This window comes from Rutidosis leptorrhynchoides, chromosome 3 (assembly GCF_046630445.1).
Source record: "Rutidosis leptorrhynchoides isolate AG116_Rl617_1_P2 chromosome 3, CSIRO_AGI_Rlap_v1, whole genome shotgun sequence".
In the NCBI taxonomy this organism is placed as follows: Eukaryota; Viridiplantae; Streptophyta; class Magnoliopsida; order Asterales; family Asteraceae; genus Rutidosis; species Rutidosis leptorrhynchoides.
In genome coordinates, this window is record NC_092335.1 from 515,112,683 (window position 1) to 515,130,929 (window position 18,247).

Consider the following 18,247-nt stretch of genomic DNA (forward strand, 5'->3'; position numbering starts at 1 on the left):
ATCTTACATTTTTAATTCCAAATGATTAAGTGTACTTTATTATTTCAAAATATTATATATACACTTATATTCATATTTCTATCAATATATGTATTTACATATTTATTTACACACAATTGTTCGTGAATCGTCGGGAATAGTCGAAGGGTAATTGAATACATGAATATAGATTTCAAAACTTTCGAGACTCAATGTTACAGATTTTGCTTATCGTGTCGGAAACATATAAAGATTAAAGTTTAAATTTGGTCGAAAATTCTCGGGTCATCACACTAACCGCTTTATCAATTCTTAGATAGAGAACGTCACTTGAGAATATAAGCTGGATGGCAACTACATACAGTGTTGTTTAAATAGCGACAAAGTACATCGATGCATCTCATTTTATCCCAATCAAAGAACGATTAGGCGCACAGGCAAAAAAACCTGTAGTTAACCAGTTCCCACTTTTTCCTCATATCTTAGTATAAACCGAATTGAGTATCGTTTTTGTATGATTTGAGCCGAAATGTTGAAATCGAACTGTACAACCGTTCGTAAGTAGATTTAGTCGTACCTTGAACTGTTGTACTATATATAATGTTTATTTTGATTAGAGTTTAACAATTTTACCCATTTATACTTTATCAATCTCAATTTAATAATCTCTAAACAACATATACATAATTAATTTAGGAAATACTCTATCATAAACATGGTATTATTTTACTTGATCATTTTACTATTTACTTTTTACCTACTTAGTTTACAGGCATAGATAAAAGGGTAAAATAAAATGTTACGTAGTACTTTATTATTTCACCTTATATTTATATATATATAAATATAAATGATTGAATTTCTTTTGCCTCCATAAGACTATTTGTAATGGTTGTGGCGTTTCTTTGTGGTGTCACTTACCTTTTTGCACTTTTTTGCTGAGTATGACGTGTTTCTTTTTTGAGTAAAGTAGTGGTGGTGTGTTAGTCAGCAGTATTGTAATGATGTGTTAAAATATAATTGGGTTAAGTATTAAAATAAGATAAAAATAATATTTTTAAATTAATAAAAAATAAATAAACAAGTGACGCCAAGTTTCTTTTGGTATCACTTTCTAACTCACACCAAAGTAACGTCACAAAGTGACACTCCATTACAACAAAAATTGACGTTTCTTCGGTGTCACATGGACAAGTGACGGGTCACTTTGACCCGTTACAAACAGCCTAAAGTTCTTCTTGAAGTGTTCTGTGTCACTGTGTGAGTGGTCCCCAAAGTCATTTTATCTCATAACCAAACTTCTTGTACCAAATAAAAAATAACCACACACATAGATAATAGATAATTAAAAAGATATGAAGGTAGCCTTCCAAGCCATTTCAGTGCTCATCTTCTTCCTTTTTCAACTACCATATGACCTAGCTTTTAACAATGACAACGAGCCATGGTTAAACTCACCAGAACCAACGCCTACACCATGGCCAGAACAATTCCATGCTCTTCTTTACATGAACCTAACATCAACCCACCTTCAACTAAGTGATCTTTGGTACGATTGGCCTAATGGTCGCAACGTTAACATATTCCAAAAACAACTTGGGATATTGCTTTATGACATTGAATGGAACAATGGTACGTCATTTTATTACACATTAGGGGAGGATGCACAATGTCAAGTGGTGGACTTTGGTGTCGGGATACCACGACCCGACTTTCTTGATGGTGCACATTATTTGGGTCGGGTGGTGACTGATGGGTTCTTGTGTGATTTGTGGGAGAAGGTGGACTTCATTTGGTACTATGAAGATGTGGCTACTAAGAGACCAGTTCGTTGGGACTTTTATGACGGTAATCATCATCATATCGTATATATCGGAGTATATAAGTTTTATATGTTTAATTGCTAGTTTTTGGTGTTAAATTTGGGGAGTTCATATCACATACAAATATATACTCCTACTTGATAATTTATTTTTTATTTTTAATTTTTGAAAAACTAAAACTTTATAATAATCAAGATACTTTAAAGAAAATCATAAAAGAGCCCATCAAATTAATACAAGAACCAACCAACTCCGATTAGCCTATCAACTAGGATGCGCAAACGACAACACAATTCAACACTAACAAAGCCTACCGAACTATCTTGAGGCGAGCCTAGCTAAAACCAACTAGCAGGACTAACCAACTAACCACAAAACACGACTAAATGACAACTAACAAAATACCAAACACAAGCTATCTATCAAGCAAAACCAACTTATCAAACAAAACCAACAAACCGCTAAACCAAACACAAAAACTAACATTCAAGGAACACGAAGCTTATCACGGCAATAGAAGATTTTCTCCCTTTGAACCCGGATTTAGAATGTTGGAGTATAATCGGTTATAAAAAGATGAAAGTCATCTCACATCGAAGTAGAAAAAGAAATAATGTCAGTATATAAGCCTAACTCATGAGCTTATATGTTAGACATGTTGTTGGGCAAAAACGATCCTAAAAATGATATCAGAGTAGGTTACAGCTAGCATGTAGCTAAACCGATTAAGGGAGTGATTGTTGGAGTATTAATCGGTTATAAAAAAAGATGAAAGTCATCCCACATCGGAAGTTGGAAAGGAATAATGTCACTATATAAGCCTATGGGAACCTCCCCCCTCTATCACCAATTGATTTTATTGTATTAAGGGACTCGTGAGTGTAGATGTTGGACATGTTGTTGGACAAAACGATCCTACATATAATACCTTCTACTTACTCGAAACATACCAAAACAATGGATTCTCTACCTCAAGAGCCAAAACGTCATCTTGATCCCACAAAGAAAAGGACTTGTCAATTCCCCGCAGACTTCTTTTTTAGCTTCTTCTTCGATTTACGAGTAACCACATCTACCTTATTTGTGCCACCCACCTAATTAGCCCACAAAGAATCCTTTTGCTTTTGAATGTGCTCCCACGTAACCCGACACGAATCTTCGCAACTCTTAACGATATAGGGGCAACCTTTATTAACATTAGCAGAACCAATATCAATTGATACATGAGTAGAGGTTGAAGTAGAATCTATTAAGAAAAATGCTTTCAACTAAGGAACGTTCGAAAACAAAGAAGGATCCGAGGAATTATCTTGATCATTAGCAGCAATTCCAAACCCTAACGCACATTCGTTAATCAAACACTGCAATTAATCAAAACTCGGTCCCATTGGATAGACTCGAGCTGTTTTATCATAAACTTCTAAAAACAGGACTACCTCATCTGAAAAAACAGTCTCCGAAACAACATCATTTCCTTCTCTAGAGCAGCACCAAGTAAAACAACTCGGTTCGAGAAAGACACCAAATCCAAAGAAAAGCCATTATCGGATACCCGATCAATAACCAAAACATCATGTTGACCCTCCCTAGAGCACCACCAAGTAAAATAGCTCGGTTCGTAGTCAATTACCAACTGGGCTAAAAGCCTCATCACAATCAATGCTAACATGTTGGTTGCGACTAGCAACGAGTAGAGGCTTATACCTGCTCAAATTACCTTTTGCATTAAACTTGTGCTCAAACAACCACATGGAGCGAACTATGTTCTTGTCTGAAAGGAGAGGCACAAGTATTCAAGTACTATTGTTAATTAAAGCATTCTATTCGTCAGTCATAGCTTATTTCTAGCTAGGGTCATGAAGAATGTCGGGGTAAGTAAGGGGAATGGGAGATATGACGAAGGTGTAGAGATTAAGACGATGAACTATTTTGGTGGTACTGAGACGAGTACGCGTGATCATAGGATTGGTGGATTGGGAAGTGGTAGCCTAGTATGAGAAGGCTATGTCTTCGAGGTCGGATTAGAAAGACGAAAAGTACTGGTGGTAGCCTCAGTAGGAGGAGGTTGTGTCTCTGAGGATGGATTGGGAGGAGTGTGAGTATGGTTAGGAGTATATACGGGGGTAGAGAGATGTAAAGATCGAGAGAAGAGATTTGGTGGAGGGTCCAAGAAGTCGTAATAAGAGGTTAGGTGGGTGTCATGGAACCGAAGGGAAGGAGATCTCCTCAACAGTGACATGACGAGATAAGATACTTTTGTTGGTGGTTAGGTCGAAACAGAGGTAACACCGGTGACTGGATGGATGCCCAAGAAAAATGCGTGGAGTAGAGTGTAGAGCGAGTTTTTGAGTGGTGTTAAGATGAGGATAGCAGAGGCATCCGAAGACATGAAGAGTGATGTAGTTAGGTTTTTGGTTGTAGAGGCGAGAGTGTGGTATATCGTGATTAATAGTGGAACAGGGAAGAACATTAAGAAGGTAGGCGGTCATGTAGAGAGTTTTTAGTAGTAAGTGGGCGGAAGGTAAGCTTGAAACATGACAGTATGAATCAAATTATTGATGGTGCGAAGCATACGTTCGGACTTCCCATTTTTTTGATAAGTGTGAGGACACCAGAATCGAAATTGAATGCCATTAGATTGGAGAAGTTGATGGAAGGCGCCGTTATCGAGTTCACCATCATTTTCACATTGGAATGCTTTTATTGCTTGTTTGAGTTGAGCTCTTACAAATGAGCGAAATTGTAAAAATTTATTTTGTTCATCAGATTTATGAGGTAATATTAAAAAACCCAAACATAATAAGTAATATGATCAACAGATATAATATAATCTTATAAACCACTAATGGTAGCAACTGGTGATGTCCATAACTAGGAATGGATAATATCAAAAACAAAATTAGCATTAAAACTAGAAATAGGAAAAGGAAGTCGCACATGTTTCCCAAGCTGACACACATGACAAAATATGGGAGATGCAGTTTTATTACAAATAATATCTTTATTAAAAATTAGTCTATGAAAACTGCATTCCCGATATGCCCAAGACGTTGATGCCATATGAGAGGACTGGTGAGAAGAGCATGTTGTGGTGAGTCTGAGACAGGTGGTGTGGCTAGATAGAGATCCTGGTGCTATCACAACGGAAAAGGAGACGACACATCAAATAATCATTCACAAAAAAACTAAAAGGGTCAAATTCAACGAAAACTTTATTGTCGTGAGTAAATGGACAAACATAAATGAGATTTTTAACAATATTAGGAGTTACAAGGATGTTCTTTAGGTGTATAGGTCTATGAGCATGAGACAATAATCTATGGCCAGTGTTGATGACGGGAATGGTATTCTCGTTACCAACGGCGACTGACAGATATCTGGAATTATTAAAAACAGTACTAAGATTATTAACAAAAGAGGTAAGATGAGTGGACACTCCATTATATATGTTCCACCTAATTTCCCCATAATTATGGAAAGTCATTGTGCTGAATGTACTATGTAAAATAGTTTCTTTAGTTTGCGTATGAGGATCCATAGTAAACGTAACATAACGCATAGGGTGAGCTTCATAATACGCTTGGGTTTTAGGTCCACTAGGCTGTCCAGAATGCTGAGGCCCATAAGAATTGGGGTAGTGACCATGGGAACCCAGGTGGTCTTAGAAAAATACCTTGGTGGGCCTGATTTAGGTGAGCGAGAGGCCCATATCTAGTGTATGGAATGTGTGGTTGGACAACAGAAAGGCACAGTGAGGCCCGTAGATTACCAGATTGCGCCAATTGGTGTTGTGGGGCTGCGATAATATTCAATAACTAGGCCTAAATCATGCTTGTGGTCCTGGTGGAATTTTGAGTGTTTCCTTGAGTATTATTTGAACGTCGATTGTTCCCAAGGTGGAGATAACAACATCGCTTAGGAAATCGACAATACCCATTTGAAAAGTTTCGACAAACATGTGGTTAACTGGTGGTGGTGCTCGATGGTTGAGAAGAATTGGTTTGAATCACAAGTGTCGATGGGTTGGATGGGTTCGCTGAAGACTCAAGGGAGGCATGATTTTTCTTGTTTAACGTCATCTTCTCCATTACAAGCATGGACCAAACGGTATTAAGGTCCGGGAAAGGGTCCCGATGAATTATAATGTGTGAGGCGGGCGAGAATTTATAAATTAAACCATTGACCGCGTACATGACCAAATCATATTCTTCAACATTTGCACTGAAGTTTCGAAGATGTGTGGCGATTTGATCTATTTGTCGAAAGTCTTCTTCAACATAGAGATGACCAATGTTAAATTCCACGAAGTCCGTCATTTAATTCCATGGTTTTAGAGCGCTTGTTGTCTTGAAAAATTAATGTGCGTAGATCGACTCTTAAATTAATCAAACAAAGCTAACTAACTAACTACTAGCACATATTATAGGTAACAGACATGATCATTGTAGTAACGACAATTAAGTTTTGTTGTAATTAAGTGTCACAATTGATTGGAGAGTTTTAATTAACTAAAGCACTAGTTAATAAGCAAGTAAATAACACAGATAAATAATAATATTAACCGGTATTCACTTGGACTTTCACAGTCCTCCTAGCTATGGATTAATCTATTGAGAATAAGGTAGTTTAAATGACTTGTACTTTAGCCTAAATACCTCATACTAAGTTAGAACAACTAGTAAATCGATATTTCAACATGGATTAGGTTGCTAATTATGATTTAAGCGTTTGACTTAACTAGGTTCATAAAATCAACAACTTCATAAATCAGATAAACATACAATTTGTTGCGAAGTTCATCTAGATTTCAAGACTTAGGTGTATACTAGTCAATATATTATCTTCAACTGCTTCACATCAATAATAATTATAACTACCTAGGTTGACATACGGAGAAAACTAGTAAGGGGTAAGTATGTGGATTAACTAGGTACATTAATTTTATCATTTACATTCGCATACAATTCTATCCCAATATCTAGATAATCAATGGATATTTGCCTAAACATACGAATTCTAATCCATACAATTTATAAAAATATATTGAAGATAATCATTAATCATAACTAGGATTCATACTAATACCAAGTTAATACTAACAATTTTTGCTCACCATGTAATTAAATATAATAATCAAACAAAGAATCAATGTAAGAATTAAATTAAAGTAAACATTAAAGTGAACATTAAATGTAAATAAGAAATACTTCAAAAGGATTGAGGAACAAATTGTTAGGATATTAGAATCCTTAAAGAGTTGAAAAGTAAACTCTAACTATCTTGAGAGAAAACTATAACTAAAGAGTAAATAAACTGAATTGAAAAAGTGATATAGCCTCTATAGGCTGACCTCTCTATTTATAGGAAAAATCCCCCAAAATCAAGAAATTCAATCGAGACGACAACTTTTGGTGACAGCCAGCGGCTATTTGCTTATTTAGCCGACAACTAGTAATGATAACCGTTGTATGTTTCCTCTTTCTAGAACATTCTTTCAATAGATGTCAGTTGTTTCATTAGCTGGCTGCTCGAATTAATATTTAAATCTTTTTTTATGTTTCACCTCATTCACGATGATAGCCGCCGGACCTTTGGATAGTCAGGGAATGTTTCTGATGATGGTCGGCAGATCTTCTGATAGCAGATGCCTGTATTAACGTAGATTTTGTTTTTGGAACTTCGATGAACATGACAGATGGTAGCTAAATGAACAGTTGGGCTGTTACTGCTGTCTTCGACTTCTCTTTATTCCCCAATCGTACATCATCTAACTTTCGGACTTATGTCATTTTTAGCTTCTTTTCATATCTTTTGCATCACTTTACCTACAAAATCATACCCAACTACTCCAAACACATAAAAAATTAAATGTTCATTAGTATATGGCATAATTTAGCTTAAATAAAAATAATATCGCCTTAAATTGATTTTTCAAACATGTATAAAATAGGCGATACAATAAACCTTCACAAGAAAAAGTCTAGGTATCATATGCGGTAGTCGGTTCAGAGTTGAGAACACGCTCAAACAACGGTCCGGATATGGTTAGGAAGATCTAGTTGGAGACCACAACATCGGCTTTGATTCATTCAGGGTCTGCTCGTTCATCGTCGGTAGTGTTTTGAAAAATGAAATTCAAAACATCAAATCTCGCGCAATGAATCGTGAAAAGCTTCTTCCATTGTGTGTAGTTTAGTTTTCCAAGATCAAGTTTTACTAGAATAATATGGTTAATGGATGTGACAGCGTATATATTCTCATATTTATTAGGAGGCATGGGCAGCGTTTTGAATTGTAGAAGGAGAAGAAGATTGGCCGCTGAATGATGATTGCGGTAGAAAAAATAGGGTTAAGGTTGTACAGGCTGTGATACCAAGTAATTACATAATAATTTTCATGTAGGAGTGGTCCTTAATAATTCACAGATATATATAAAAAAAACAAATGATGTGTTTTTTATTTGCAGTATACAAGAAGAAACGATGAAATAAAGCAAAAAGTTACAGTACTTTTATTCTCCACTAATGGCCAAATATATAGCCAATAAGTCTAACGTACATGTGCTTGAAAATGGCATCACACCACCTACGAATTTTACTACTAAAAACAAGGCACTAACCTCACTCAAACGTAATACTCGGTCACTCCTAATACCAATTCAAAATCATCAAGCAAACCATTTATTTAATTAAAACTGATACTAACACTTAATTATCTTACTAACTAAAGAACTAACTCAAATTCAAACCCACAAACCCATTAATTCCAACATGTCGTATATTTTCCATATCTCAAAACCACGTACATAACACATCCTAATATATAAGGGTAAAGTGGTGAACCCTAACAATGTAAACTGGGCATAGCCTAAACAATAGAATACATGCGCTAAATACTTAGAGAAAGAAAGAGGAACACCTCTATTGAGAGCACCATCGACGGATTTAAAAAATCAAAGAATGAAGCTTGGTTAGAGGTTGTTGAAGAAGAATGGTTGCCGGACTGACAGCTAGGGACCACTGTCGGTGAAGCAACATGATGACCATGGGAGAGTGGTAAGTCGAGCTCTAGTTCGAGTCAATTTCTAGCCGAACTCAAGATTATAACATTTAAATCAGATGAGCTCGAGATTAACTATTAAACTTGAAGCGATTCGAACTCTAGTTCGACTTGGCTTGGTGACACTCCTAGTTACATAGGTTATAGGAATAAAAATTCGTTATGATTCTAATTCTTATTTGCATTTTATTATATGATTAAGAGCGATAGTGTGTAAATGGTGAAATGAGTTATAAAGTATACTAGTAAAATGACCCGTAAAATTACGGGTTTGTTTAAACGAAACAGTTTAATAATATGTTTTAGGTATTTAGAAAATGTAACCCGTAGAACAACGAATTTCGACTAAGAAACTTGTCATTGTTTTTACAAATATATTGACGTACTTAACTTGTTCAGAATAAATGAACTACCTTGATGTACTTAACTTTGTCATAAAAGCCTACATTACAACCTTTTATTGAGACATGTATTTCACATACATATGTAACGTAATTAATATCGTAAAAAGCACTCATATTTGAATAATAATAATATAATAATTATTATTATAATTATAATTATCCTCCGTAATAAATAGTAATAAAGTTTTTTCAAAAATTGAGTATTTATATTTTTAATAATAATTATTAGTAATAACAAATGTCTCTTGATAAATTTTAAAGAATTAAAATACAATTATTATATGAAGGTTGTACAATACGCTTCAAAGTTTGTACACGTGTTTATGAGGTGATTTATAAAAGATTGTACAATTTTTTTAAAGTTTATACATATGGTGATGTGAATATTTTATCATAAGGTTGTACATAATGCTTCAAATATTGTACATATGGTTCTGAGGATGTTTTACCATAAGGTTGTACATAATGTTTTAAATATTGTACATTTGGTCATGAGGGTGTTTTATCATAAGGTTGTACATAATGCTTCATATATTATAAAATTAACATGTTAATATTTTTTACTAAATACAATTAATTATTTTAATCACATCATCATGAGGGCTTAAACTTTTTTCTTTATTTTTGAATTTTTTTTTAAGTTTAGATAATCCATATTTATGATATCATTAGGTATATTTAATTTAATAATAAAAATAATTCTATCTATGATATCACCTACATGTCCTCACAATTTTTCTTTATTCTTTTTGATTTTTTTTATGGAAGGAAAAAATGTAATTATTGCATTATCATTTTAAAATTATAAGAGAATTTATAGATAGAAGATAGATAACGAATTTGAAGATCATCATATATATTCAATACGTACAATAGTAGTTAAGTTTGGTGTTTAATTGAATACTAGTGAAATGTCCATGAAATCACGGGTTTGTTTAAGCAAAACAATTTAATGACTTGTTTTAGGTATTACGTGAATGTAATTGCTAAAGTCATTTATTTTAATGACCCGTTTGACTAAGAAACTTGTCGTTGTTTTTACAAATATATAAAGACATGTATTTTCGCATACATATGTAACGTAATTAATTTCGTAAAAAGAATCCATATTTGAATATTAATAATATAATAATTATAATTATTATATTAAAAGTGAATAATAATAAATGCCTTTTAAATTTTTTTGGAAAATTAAAATTACATTTTAAGAGAGATTAGTATTTTTTTTATAAAAGATTTCGTATTATTTTTTAATTAAATTAATATATAACTATGACATCATCAATATGAAAATTAAAGAGTAATTAGCTTAATGATAACATCATCATTTTAGAGCTTTATATGACTATATAGATAGATATTGAGTTTGTCAATGTAAAATAAGCACTTATCCGTTAAAAAAAATCATCTAAGCTTGTAATTTAGTGCAAAAAAAGAAAAAAGAATACAATGTCGAGTATATAACATAACAGTCAACATAAGAAATGTAATAACAACCTAAACTTAGTTCATGTTCGATTACTTAGGCGAGTAAACAAAAGCATATAATTGCACAATATATTTAGATGATTATATATTCTCACACTAATTAACACCCAACATATATAATTGCATTCAGATGCATTTTATTTGGAAAGCATAGTTTGCATTTGTTGAACCAGAACATATTACACAGTAGATACAAAGCTCTCAGGGGAGGGCTTAAGAGATCAAAATTTGCAATTGCAAACATTTACATGCTACAGCCAATACTCCATCTCAATTTCGACCAACTATAAACTACAAAATTTGCTCCTAAATCATAGCCAAACACCCATTTAAGTGCATGGTTCTTCCCCATAGCCCATAGGCAACATTAAACTGGGTTGCGCTAATTCTATAAGAAGCAGCTTGAAATGAAACACAGTGAGATATCTGAACACTTCAATGCTAACTTCTTTATTTATTATGATTCATGAAGTTGCAGCGATCACCTAAATATAGAAACACATCGAATAGAAGCCAATCCAATACACTACAAAGAAAAAATATATTTGTGAAAAACTATTTTACACATCATTATGAGATTTTCTGAAAAACAAACTCGCAACATAGTTTGTGAGCCAAACTTAGAAACCGTAGCACAATAAACAGTTGTACCAACTATATCATAGACTCAAAGAAACATACACCAAACATATACTCAACAACAACAAAATAAAAAATAAAAAATAAAAAATAAAAAGGAGATAGCATAAAGAACATTCATTGCAAAAGACGTAAAACCTCTTGAATCTAGACTATGACAAACACCTTTCAAAATAATTACAAATAAAACAATATAAAAACACAAATGTACACAAATCAAGCAATAATTAATGAACAATAGTTTTAATATGCATAATAAGGACGATCCTTCAAAAGCCTTAAACCTTCTATTTAATGATAAATGAAAACAATTAAACAAATAGCTACAGCAAAAACAGATCTAAACGAATCAACTAATTAAGCATATTATAAATAGATATTGATCCGCAAGTTACATCACCTTTGGAAGTCAAACTCCTTTCACAAGACATTGCGAGGAATTTGTTTGCAACTTTTGTTCAGCAGTAGACTGCGTGTAATTGCTTTAATACGCTTCCGGCATCAATTTCATTAACAAAACCATCACAATTAACAACCATCAGCTACACTACCGAAGAATCGAGGGAATAGATAACTGATGTATAACACAGTAAATGGAGAAGAAAAATGGTATGGGAAGTGCAATTGCCACTAAATGAAGAAGTTGAGAAAGAATTATTGTTATTGTAATACAAAGTAGTAATTCAAATTTAATGAAGATGATACAGTAAATAAATTGGATTTTAATTTTTGACAGTGGCAATCTCAAATCTCAAAACAGGCTTGTTAAAAATAATAATTATAAGCACACATATTTATAACATTCCGAACTAACTAAAAATTAAATGTTTTCTCATAAGTACATGATGTGTATTCAAGAAATATGAGATTAAAATTTAAATTCAGATTCGTATCCTACCCTTTAAAAAGTAATTGCATACCGAAAAACTGAAGTTTTAAGGATCCCTCGATGAAGAATTTGAAGCTTTCAACAGATCTGCAAGTCTGATTTGAGAGATTTGAGCTGAAGACAGTAAAGCTTCTTTCTGCAAGTCCCATTTTATCAGCATGATGTATAACGACAACTCTCATCTACAATGCATTCTAAAAAACTCAATATAATACAAATCAATCATGCACCTATTTAGCTTATTTAAAGGTTCTTTAGAGCATATCTATATGTACACATAATCATCTTGAAAGATGTATGTAAAAATTTAGTAGAAGCATGTGTGTACAAATGTCATGTGAAAGTGATTCACTCAACAAAATTAAATAGCACATCTTAATTTTGATACACTCAAATACATACTCAAATTATGAATGAAATCAAGCCTCAATATAAGCATCCTTATCTTCATTGTCTCCACTCTTCAACACACCACTTTCTTCATTACAAAATTTTAAACACCTGCTAAACACACAAACAGCAACACAATTCCATTCGAAACCATCCACTATATCTTTTCATTTATAGTACATTATAACCATTACATCGTTAAAACAAAAATGATAACAACACGACCATATCAACCAACAGAACATGCTAGTTACATTTTGGGCGACTGAATATACTAAAAGAATCAACATATCACCTGGTAACTTAGAGCCAAGCCAACTCACCATCAAACTACCTCCAATCAAACAAAGAGAACTAGTCAACCCAAAAAAAGTCAACAAAATAAGGAAAATGGAATTGCACATACTACGTTCCCTGTTACTACATTAAGTTAAAGGCGAAATTAAAATAGTGGAGCATAAAATAAGTGGCTGTATGAAAAATTATCGTAAAGATAAGGATACAAACTAACCTTCACTTCGATTTGACCAAATAAGGCATAAAGATGGCCAAATAAGGCACATGTAGCCAGTTTATACTTTATCTGAGAACATAGTAAAAAAAGAAAAGCTTGCAAGAACAAAGTAGGAATTTAGAATCACGACACATATAGATCTCATAATCTCAATCTCAATACACTAATTCAAACCTATTTGATTTCATGAATCGATATCAATTTAATGATCGAAGTTTAATCGATATGATTACCTGAGTTAATAGATGTTAGGTTAAAGATTAAAACGATAACCTTCAAGCAATCGTCGAATATCGCTTAGTGATTTAAGAAGTTTAATCGATCAAAATTTGAGACTACATCAGAAACCGGAATTTCAACAACAATATTCGATTAATGTTGTTGTTAATTTGGTCTGCGAATCAGATGTAGGTGAAGGAAGAATGCTTTATCATTTTTTATGTAGTCGTGTAATTTTTTTTTTTTTTGAGAGAAAATTAGGGTTTATATTTGTTGTTTGACAGCGAAGGCATATGCAATTTTGCAGACCCCCTATTTTTAACTCTGAAGGCCGTCCTTTTTTTTTATCTGAAGTTTTTTTTATCGTAAAATAAATACATTTATGACATCACTTAGTATGTCTAAAATTTTTTCTTTTTTCTTTTTAATTTCTTTAAAGAAAGGAAATAGATTATTTATGATGTCATCATTTTAGTATTTTAATAAAAATTATTATAGATAGATTTAAGCAAACTTTGGAAAATTAAACACACTTCTAACCTTGAACTTCTAATTATAACATAACCCCCTCTCATTTTGTAACGTAGGGATTTCGACACATGTGATGACTTTTGAGGTTGGAGCAGTGTTACCGGATACGGTAGTACAAGCACCCGCATACTGTTTTATAGAGCCCAAGGTAATGGATGAGAATGCTATTTAGGATGAAGGTGTATCTACTTATAATTAGGATAATGCAACTATTTGTGTTTTAGTTATTATGACTCTTTAAATATTGCATGATGAGTAGATATCGGGTGTTTGGACTTTGAATGACTACGCTGGTTGGAACTTATAAAAGTTTAATCGTTTTTTACTTATATGCTCAAACTAGTTAATAGCATTGTACGGATGATAAAAATTTATGGAGCTTATGGGTAAAATATAAGAAATAAAATACTTGAACTGGCTTAAGATATAAAAATGAAATATATATATATATATATATATATATATATATATATATATATATATATATATATATATATATATATATATATACCAAACACCAAAGTATTTTCGACCCACGAGTTTAAGTACCAAACAAAAGACGAGCATGGCGTTTGGGATTAAACTACCTAAAACCTAAGTCGAAACACAAAAGCCTCCACTATTAAATCCAAAGAGGTGAAGTTTCTAATCCAATCGTATACCCTTTCCCTTGTCCACGCCGGAGCCTATAAAAAGGTAAACAACGAGAGGGTAAGCAAAGCTTAGTGAGTGCAACAATTATACATACACATATATAACCCATCTATTTGCAATTACCCCCACCAAATACCTCATACGAACTTGTAACCCAAAAAGCATGTCATCGTACTCGTAATACTAACAAGTTGTACAATATCACAAAACCGCATTAGCATATACTCAACACAATATATATATAATATGCTAAACAATCAACAAACCTCCCATATGGTTAACCATAAACGCTATGGTGCTACCGGCTCGTGGTTCACACCATACGCATTTGAGTCATACTCTTTTATAGTGCTACCGGCTCGATGGTTCACACTTTGTTTTATAGTGCTACCGGCTCGTGGTTCACACTTGATGTTACTGGCTCGATGGTTCACATCATGATTTTATAGTGCTACCGGCTCGTGGTTCACACTTTGACGCTCGTCACATACATGTTATGGCACTACAGGCTCGATGGTTCATACCATAACATTCACAAATAAATACGCCATATACACATACGTATAATTACTCCACTCACCTTATAGTCTTTTGTGAAAGTTAGCCGAGCTTGCAACCTTCAACGTAACGTACCTATTACATTAGGCACATAATCAAACACACAATCAAGTTGGTCCACCAACTCACTCAACAACCTAGCGTCATTTTGACCCTTGGTGCAATTCCGACCCATTTGTACACTTAACCCTAAAATTTGGGTCAACTTCGACAAAACCCTAACGCTAGCCAATTATGGTCTTAATACCCATATAATCACAAGTTTAGTTTGCCAACGTACTTATTTAACAACTTAGGTCATCGAAAGTCATCAAAGACCCGTTTGATCCATTTCGAAGTATACACACCCATTCGGGTCACCACATACCCAAATAACACCCACTTACATAACATCTAGGTGTGCTAGTAGTTAACTAACCAACTTAAGGTTCATAAACACATTTAACATTTCAAAACCCTAGGTTAGTCATCTTTGAGTCCTCATGACTCAAACTTACCCAAAAATCCCCAAATTACTAACAAATGGGTTTTATGTTCATTACTAACCCAAACCCTAACCCTTAAACAATTAAAACAAGGAAATCAAGGTTAAGACTTACCGCTACAATCAAAACGTAGCTAGGGACTAGACGAACAACTTTAAAATTCGAGCTTCGACCCGAAATGAGTTTCTTCTTCCTTTGCTTGAGCTTTCTCACACTAGAACTTCATCTCTCTCTCTCTCTAGAATTGATGTGGGAGTGATAAAGTAGATGAAAATGAAGTTATGACATCCACCAAACTGATCTTGGTTCCTTAAACTCGTCCCTCAAGTGAAAGTACCAAATTGCCCCTTTAAAATATCTAAAAAGGTGGAAGTGAGCTGTCAGCTCGATATGCGCCGCGCATCCAAATGCGCACCGCGCATCCAAATGCGCACCGCGCATTTCCACTTTTACAGAATCCAGCCTTTATTTTTATATACAAAATGTACAATTTGGATTCGGGTCTTATAACTCTCCCTCACTTGATTCGGATTGCGTCCCTGCAATCCACGCCGCATGACAAGCAGGAAGATATACCAAAACAAACTCTTCGGGTTCCCACGTGAACTCGGAACCTATACTACGACGCCATTGAACTTTAAAAGTTCTCACCTCTTTATTTCTCAACACCTTCACCTTCTCATCAAGTATAGCTATTGGCTCTGCGACATACTCTAACTTGTTGCTTAGCTCGATCTCGTCCAATGGCACCCATGATGAATCATCCGCAAGACACTTACGGAGATGGGAAACATGAAATGTATTATGGATCCCCGCAAGATCTTCGGGTAATTCTAAACGATACGCAACTTCACTAACCCGAGCTAAAATTTTAAATGGCCCAATAAACCGAGGAGCTAACTTTCTCCGTTTGCGAAACTGAATAACACCTTTCCATGGCGAAACTTTAAGCATCACCGTGTCACCTCCTTGGAATTCAATCGGTAACCTTCGTTTGTCGGCATACGACTTTTGTCTATCTTGAGCCTTTTTCAAATGCGCCCGAATCATCTCAATTTTGCTATTCGTCTCTAAAACCAAATCGGTACTCCTGATTTCTCTTTGTCCCACCCCAACATATAGGATTTCGACACCGACGCCCATAAAACATCTCATACGGTGGCTTTCCAATACTAGCATGATAGCTATTGTCGTACGAGAATTCCACCAAAGGTAAGTGCTCATCCCAACTACCACCGAAATCGATAATACACGCTTGTAACATATCCTCCAATGTTTGATTCTTACGTTCGGTTTGACCGTCTGTTTGAGGATGGTACGCCGTGCTCAATTTCAATTATGTACCCATATCTTCATGAAACTTTTCCCAAAACCGAGATGTGAAACGTGTATCTCTATCCGAAATAATAGATATAGGAACCCCATGCCTTGATATCACCTCCTTGATAAACAACTTAGCCAAAGTCTCCGACGATATCGCTTCCCGAATGGAAAGAAACAAAGAACTTTTCGTCAGTCGATCAACTATCACCCAAATCGAATCAAATTGGGTTCTCGCTGTCTTTGGTAACTTTGTAATGAAATCTATGGTAATGTGCTCCCATTTCCATTTCGGGATTTCTAGCGGTTGTAACATACCATACGACTTTTGGTGTTCGGCTTTAACTTGCAAACACATGACGCATTGTTCAACATACTCAACAACATCACGTTTCATGCCCGGCCACCAATACTCCTTCCTTAAATCAAGATACATTTTTGTCGCACCCGGATGAATGGAATACCTTGACTTATGTGCTTCATCGAGTAGCACTCGTCGATTATCCCCCATCTTAGGCACCCACACTCTTCCTTGAAAGGACAGCAAACCATGCGGGCCTAAAGTAATTGACTCCGTTTGCCCTACGATTCGTTCCTCATGCTTGTTGTTAATAAAAGCTTCAATTTGAATCTCACCTAGCTTTACAAGAAAATCGTTAGTAATAATCATGCGTAAGGATCCTACTCGTATTGCTGGATGTTGACTCTTTCGACTCAATGCATCCGCGACCACATTCGCCTTGCCCGGATGATAAAGTATCTCACAATCGTAGTCTTTCACCACATCCATCCACCTACGTTGACGATAATTCAAATCTCGTTGATCAAAAAGATGTTTCAAACTCTTATGATCCGAATAAATCGTACTCTTGACACCATACTAGTAGTGGCGCCAAATTTTCAACGCATGAACCACCGCCGCCAATTCAAGATCATGGGTCGGGTATCTCGTCTCGTGTTCCTTCAATTGTCGAGAGGCATAAGCGATAACTTTACCTCTTTGCATTAGAACACACCCGAGCCCATTTAAAGAAGCATCACAATAAACCGTCATGTCTTCTACACCTTCCGGCAACACTAACACCGGAGCTTGACACAACTTCTCTTTTAACAATTGGAAAGCGATCTCTTGCTCATTTTACCAACTAAATCTAGCGTTCTTCCTCGTCAATTTCGTCAATGGAGAAGCAATCTTAGAAAAGTCTTGGATAAACCGACGATAATAACCGGCCAATCCGAGAAAACTTCGGATTTCCGTAGGCGTGGTCGGTTGTTCCCAACTCTTCACCGTCTCT

At 34.6% G+C, this 18,247-nt stretch overlaps 1 protein-coding gene across 4 annotated transcripts; it reads left to right on the forward strand.

The window, feature by feature from the left end:
* Window positions 1-1,286: 1,286 nt before the first annotated feature.
* On the forward strand, window positions 1,287-14,260 carry LOC139902894 (uncharacterized protein At4g14100-like). Of its 4 annotated transcripts, XR_011777782.1 has the most exons (4): window positions 1,287-1,827; window positions 7,167-7,268; window positions 7,383-7,560; window positions 11,769-12,462. XR_011777782.1 is itself a non-coding variant. In XM_071885562.1 (2 exons), exons 1-2 carry the CDS (start codon window positions 1,335-1,337, stop codon window positions 8,126-8,128), a joined length of 549 nt encoding a protein of 182 aa, XP_071741663.1. In that variant the 5' UTR covers window positions 1,287-1,334; the 3' UTR covers window positions 8,129-9,189. The 4 variants fall into 4 exon arrangements, 3 of the variants coding, with proteins under 3 accessions (XP_071741663.1, XP_071741662.1, XP_071741661.1); XM_071885562.1 differs by lacking the exons at window positions 7,167-7,268; window positions 7,383-7,560; window positions 11,769-12,462 and adding an exon at window positions 8,073-9,189; XM_071885561.1 differs by lacking the exons at window positions 7,167-7,268; window positions 11,769-12,462 and having other exon boundaries at window positions 7,383-8,064.
* Window positions 14,261-18,247: the final 3,987 nt, after the last annotated feature.